This window comes from Egretta garzetta, unplaced genomic scaffold, assembly GCF_000687185.1.
Source record: "Egretta garzetta isolate BGI_Z169 unplaced genomic scaffold, ASM68718v1 scaffold287, whole genome shotgun sequence".
NCBI lineage: Eukaryota > Metazoa > Chordata > Aves > Pelecaniformes > Ardeidae > Egretta > Egretta garzetta.
The window spans coordinates 3,921,286-3,928,148 of NW_009260435.1; the positions used below are offsets into that span (position 1 = coordinate 3,921,286).

The window sequence follows — 6,863 nt, forward strand, 5'->3', positions numbered from 1 at the left end:
CTTTTTTAAAAATATAATTTTGTGTCCAGCCTGCTTGGGACCCTGGCTACAGGGTTAGGAGAAACATTGCAAGATGTCCCCCACCCCAAGTCCTGGAGTATCTTCTTAGGTATTTTTCCATCAGGATGAAATGTTGGCAATAAATCAATGAATTAATTAATTCTCCTGTTACTTAAACAGTAGCAAGGAAGAAAGCTCTTGTCCCTGAAAATGGTCCTTTTACAGCATTCTGACCATTCCCATAGCTGCCCTATGACCTGTTCTGAAGGTTCTCTCTGTTGCTGCAACAAAGCCCACAACCACAGGCTGTATAACCTGTGATAACGGAAAGCATTACAGATCCTTACTGCTTGCTCTTCATGTTCATCATGAAGTATTGACATCAAGTTCATTAAAGGAATTAGGAAATAAATCCTACTTGAGAGAACATGATGCCAGTCAGGTCCACATGATACCAATTTACTTCACTAAAATACTTTTGATTAAAACACATTGCTGGTGACGTGTCTTAAAAGGAACTTGGACTGCAGGCTCTGTAATAACTGCAATATGTTCTCAGTTTCTAGCCTTGCCACGGACCGTATATGCTTAGTGTTAAAAACTCCCGCAAAAAGTTATTAGGTTCTTACTTCAGACAGACTTCTCACTGCAGTCATTGCTGATGTCCTGGCACACCCTGTGGAGGATCTTATGCAAATTAATATCATTAGTTAGATGTTCCAGACTCACTATGCAGCTTATGGCACAGTGTCAATTTTACATAAACTTCCACATATGGAACACTTTAAAAATCTCCAACTGCAGCAAGAGAAATGGAAAGAAATCACTTCAGCAATCAGCAATCTCTTAATAGCATCAGAATCTCAGCATTGACATGGACAGTAAGTTAGTGCTCAGAAGGTCCCTCTGAGTAACATTGGTAACACCACTTTCCATCAAGATTGTTTTAAATCACTGATCTTTCTCCAGAGCTGCTAAGATAAACTCTCATCTAGTGAGTGTATTTTCTGGATTTGTGTCACAGGGCAGAATAGAAGCTAAGTACAAAAGGATAGCAAACTTTTTATAATGTACTCACAGTGGGTAGAATCCCTAAGTCCTTGGTCATTAAAGCTACTGTGTATTTCAGTGATGCTGTCTGTCCTAGCCCAGCCTGAGATGCCAAAAATTTTCAATGTATTTAAAAAGGTGATGGGTCCCTTGGTCTCTCTGGTGGGGGTAAAAAAGTCGTGCAATTATTTTGTGTATGTGGAACACAAAGGTGAGCAAATGGAGCGAATGGGAGAGAAGCACGTAGAGGTATTTCCAAGGCATGGCTTGGAAGCAGACTAGCTGTAGGTCTTGCAGCCTGCTAAAGGGGTATGCAGGCTCACAGGCGTCTCAGGGAAGAGTCTTAGGAACCAGATACTGGAGGAAAGAGAATCTTTGCACTGACCCACTACAGCTATTCCTAAAAGCAGTTTCTGTAAGATCACTTGATTTCCAATTGTACCTTTATCTCCCAGCAGCGGCAGCTACTTAAGACGTGAAAGCTTTGAAAACTCTCTGTGAACTCATCAGACCTATGATGAAATCAGTCCATCAGCTCCACATGAACATCTTGTGAAGATCAACACCAAGATACATATCTACAGGGCTTTTAAGAAATCTGTAGTTCAGGCAGCCACCTAGACTGTCACCTCCTTTCTGCTTGAGCAACTGAATTGCCTCTCCCAGTGAGCAGCTGGTTTGTGCAGAGATAGCAGTATCTCCTAGAAGACTGTGGTATTGCCTGCTGCAGAAACCATTTCAAGCTTCACCACCTTCCTCTCTAGTTGTGGTGTATGACCATACAGCAAATTCTAACAGCAAATCGTACTCAAGCTTGTAAAACAGATTAGCTGCCAGATTCCTCTTTGTTTTGAGGACATGGCAAAAAAACCCGAGTGCTTGCCACAGATCATGTCGGTGGAGCATCACTGGCGGGCTCTCAGATGGAAACAAAATGAGAGACACAAGACAAAAATTTCTGGTTTCAGAACTTCAATGTGATTTAGCAGAGTGCAGCAAGAATCAAATAAGAGTGAAATAAAATTTCAAGAATCCTGGGGCTTTTTTTGCTTCTGATCAAAACTGGCCTCATGTTCTGGACGCAATGTGAAGAATGTTGAAAATGAAGAAATAAGCAGAAAGCACTAAGATACCTATTCCCACCTACTCCTCCATTATTAACAACAGCATTTTTTCACCACCCTCCTTAGCCAGCCAGGCATCTGTAATATCAAAGAGAACACCTCTGGCATGGCAGTATTCAGACAGCACATATTTTAACAGGATTCAAAGACTCTGGATTCTGCAGCCATGTGGGATTTGGAGCTTCCTGTCAGCAGAAATAGATCTCTCTGTACTCAGAGTGCAAAAACTGATCACTTGAGCTAAAGCAGCACTAGCTTTTCGGGGCATACAGCATGCAGTGGGACAGCTCTGTTCCCACACAATAGCTGGTGGCACAGATACATGTGAACTGAACAATTCAATTCAATATCACATTTCTGGCTGAGATTTTTTTCTTCATATTTTGGGTTTCCCACAGCTGATTATTTTGAATCCAACTTCACTGCCTGATCTGTTTACTGGTTAGGATGTTTATTTTTCCTGGAGAAAAGAAAACCAATAAATGTTTTATGAAAGCAACATAAGAACAAAGTATGGAAAATCAAAGGAAAATCCTAACATGAACTCTTCTTGCCCTAGGGCAGATACCATGGCTGCTGTATCCTAGTGTTCCACTCGTGGGGAAGTTTTGTTTTTGTGAAATGTTACACATGTGCCAAGTTGCTGCAGATATCTGTACAATCCTTTCTTTGTCTTGTAGGAGTTCAAGTTATCAGTGTGGTCAATGCAGAGCACAGCATGGGCCCAAGCCTGCAGGCACATAGGTTGGGAGTCAGTTGCCTAATCACAGCCATCTATGTTGTGATGCCTTCAGGTTTTGCCCCTGGTCTGCTGCTGCCTCTCAAAAAAAAGGCACAGCTCTTATGCAGAGCCTGTGTTACATGCCAGCTTTATGCAGAGCTCTTAGATACACAGGACATCGAAAATAGCAGTAGACACCTATGTTTAGGCAACTGAATACTCACTTACACTGTATCCATTAAACCAGCAGGACTGCTTAGGCAACTGCAAGACTAAGCCTTTAGATTTCAGGGAGGAAGACTTCTCAACTTCTCAGCTATCTGTATTCTGCTGGCCTTGTGTGGAGAAATATTCTCAAACATAAATAGTAGTACATAATAAACTCGCAGGGAAGAGCTCCCTAATGCATTCACTTATATGGTCAGAAAGTTCTTAGCAACAAAGCCTGAAAGTCATTTGGCCATCGCCATTGAGCACTGGCAGACCTCAGAGGTCTAGCTTCTTGGGCACAGAGACTTGCAAGACAGCAAACATGCAGTGAGTGGTTATGCATACAGTGGTCTATCAGCTGCCATCCAGAAAGACATGAGCTATGTTTGTCACAGTTCCATGCTTGTAGCTACTGAGTACTTCCATGTCAAGTGACAAAGTGCTAATTAGAACACAGCAGCATGAGCGAAATGAAGTTTCTGCTTGCTCACTGATACACATAACTCTGAGCCTGGCTCTGTCCCTGGCTCCACTGCTTGTTCCATCACAGGCCTGATTAAAAGCCCTAGCGATGCAGGAAGCATCTATTTGGTTTGAATCTAGAAGGCAATATCCATAAAATCCCTTTTCAAATATCCACATGCTACCAAGTAATCAACAAAGCATTTATGTATCCCTTAGGTGCTCCGTTGTCCTGGCACCTTTACCTGTAAAAGTCCCTCCCTCCTATATGCAGAGAGCGGCTGCCTGAAGCTTTTGGGATCCTATTCAACTAAGCAACTGTTCAACACTCAGACATTGTGAGACTTAAGTTTCTGTGGATGCCAGCTACAATAACTCTACTCTGCTTCCATCACCTCATCTGGGGAGGGGTGAGTTAATGATTTTTTACACAAAAAGTGGATAAAACTCTCTCTGTTGGCCACCCTGGCATTGTTCAACTTCCATGTTCCCAAAGGAGCTTAATCTCAGCGAAGAAAAGAAAGGCAGGAGACAACTGCAAGGCTTTTGTACAGTTAAATCATTCCAAATCCTTGTATGCCTAGATTTGAAGAGCTTTTAAATCCAGTAGGACTCACAAAATGCAGTTTGGCCTTTGCACTGTTCAACAATGAACCATAAAACTAACACCCTGGACCAATTCTAGTCTCTGCTCATATGAATTTACCCATGCACCAGTAACTCTAATGTAGCTCCATGAAAGTCAATCAAGTGGTGAAGCTTCCACACTGAAATTACTAAAGAAAAGAACTTCTGTCATGCCAGACTGCAAATGAAGCTTAAGGGAACAATTTCAATCCTGGAAGAAGAAAGTTCCCAGTTATGCAGGGTAGCTCATATCTCAAGAGCCTGTTTTTAATCATAAACTCTACAACCCGGTCACACAGCTCATGCTTTACTACTTGGATAGTAGTTGCCAGCTGGATGGAAACCTGACTTGGTATTTTCCAGTTGATGGAAAAACTTTCTGAAAGATATTTGTTTGAGCAGCACAACAGCTTAGCGTGAGCATTTCTAGAAATGAAACATAGAAATCACTGCTTCCATTAAATGCACTCACTTGCTCTAGACAATGTGAGGGTCATATCAATACCTCGCTGAACCCTCACAAACTGTGGATAAGGGCTGCTTTAGACACAGGCAGAAAATGCAATTGGTAAGAGTAACATTTTTCTGGAATGTCAAAACAGCCCTGCTACCTACTGGCTTTGGCTCTACTAATCACCTCATCAGCTTGTACCAGGCCCCACATCCCCCACCCACCTTATGGGAGATGGAGTCAAAGCGCTCTACAGTGCTGGTGGGCTCCTCTAGCTGTAAGGCATGTGCTGGCATGTCCTGCGACATGGTGCTATTTACTTCCCAGCCTTGATGTGGGAAGACACAGTTTTGTCTGCGTCACTGAGATGCTCTGAGCTAGCTCAGCTTGGCACTTTTTATGGAGTCCCTTTGGCACAGCTGATTGCACAAGCAGGTCCAGATATTCCTGAAATGGGATTTGTTTGGAAAAAAACACCCAACTATTTTCATTCGAATCTTAAAAGAAAATAGAAAGTAAAGATAGATCACTGTCATTCCCCCTCATGGTTTCATTCTTACCAGGGGGTAGCTTGAGCTGCATCCAAAGCACAATGAACTAATTTCAGCCTATGCTTCAGTGCGACCTAACATGCAGTGTATTTAATTGGTACCAACTGAACCAAGGTCTTGGAAACAGGGTTTGGCTTAAGGTTAGAGTGTAGAAGGAAATGATCCCCCTTTTGAACTGCAATATTGTGTCTTGAGTGCTGACTCAGAGAAAGAAAGTGTGACCTGTCAGAGCAGAGGAGACAGAAAACATTGTATGTTTCTCTCCTGTTGTGCAGCTGTAGCTCACGCTGCAATGTATAGAACAGGTGGCTGATTTCTCCATAGCAGTTTTGCAATCCTATCAAAGGGGGTTCCTCTAGGTGAGTGATGAAAAGACAAAGTAATTTGTCTCCCATAATGTCCCAAGACGATCAAGATTTGGACCTATTTTCCCATTCTGAATATTGAACACAGTCCAGTGAACAGGGCATATACTCTGCTAACACTGAATCTCTTAAAAATCTTCTATGATTGGGTGACATGAAGCAGATAAATTATTCATGCAAAGCTGAAAGTTGATTGGATAAGCTTGGATATTGCACTGAAATAAGTACTGCTCCTAGTCTCAATCTCCAGATATTTCCAAGGCTGAAGAACAGCAGAGTTTCTGGTTCATTAGAGAAATGTCTGAATCTAATACTTGATAGTGCTGTGGACAGAACTCTGAGCCAGAATAAATACATTAAATTTGGTGTTTCTTTCATTCTTGGACTATGGCCTTGATCTGTGAAATACTTAGTTGTTCAAAGAATGAAATATTGAGTCACCAGAAGTGAGAGCTGTGACACTGAGGGGGGGTGAAGCCACTGGAAGCTCTCTGTCGCAGGTGAGAAGGTAGGAGAAAAGCAGCTTTATCTTTTTACAGCCCAAGCAAGTAAAGTCTGTCAGAGTCTGCTGGCGCTCTGATCAGGCCTGAGGTGCTTGGGTGTGATGACAGTAAGTATTAGTCATGATCACAATGTTATTTGTCCTGTAGATACAGCTGGGTTTTGTACTTGGATAATGAGCGTCTCAACAGGGAAAGTTTGGGCATTCTTCAGAGACACAGTAGGAAAGAGGGTAAAGATCTCTCCTTGTGTTGTCTGGTTCTGCTGACTCGCAGTCCCAGCAGTCCCAGGATACAGGAATTGTTCCTCAACAACTCTCCCAAGGAGACAGGACAAGAAGGAAAGAAGCAGAGCTCTGGGTTTGAGAGAGCAGACTGCAGCTCCGCAAAAGTCCTTGCAATTCCTTGCTCTCCTGCGCTTTGTGTTGCCCTAGGAGGTGTTCCCTGACAGCACAGTGTTTGCCGACAGCAGTGAAACTCCACACTGACTTCAACAGAGGGTAGAAAGTGTTTCAGTCCTAACCAAAGCACTGCTGGATTTTCTGTTAAAAACACCCCAAAACGGCTGTGAGTTATGCCCAATAAGTTTAATAATTGATGAAACCATAGCAAGTGACAACTACAAAATACAAAGCAGACACAAAAAATGATGGCATAAAAGTGGAAAGGAGTAGTGTCTGCAATGAAAAATGAAAACAAAATACACTTAACAGAGGATATGGGTTCAGATATAACACACAAGGTCACATAAAACACCGCATTAGTAACAGCACACACAGATACTCATTATACCAGGGATTTT

The 6,863-nt window shown here is 42.4% G+C and overlaps 1 protein-coding gene across 1 annotated transcript in view; it reads right to left on the minus strand.

The window, feature by feature from the left end:
- The window catches only part of IREB2 (iron responsive element binding protein 2), a 43,621-nt gene extending 38,668 nt beyond the window's left edge, over positions 1 to 4,953 (minus strand). Inside the window, exon 1 of the mRNA XM_035899521.1 lies at positions 4,870 to 4,953. Coding sequence (XP_035755414.1) covers positions 4,870 to 4,953 — 84 coding nt within the window. The remainder of the gene's footprint in view (positions 1 to 4,869) is intronic.
- Positions 4,954 to 6,863: the final 1,910 nt, after the last annotated feature.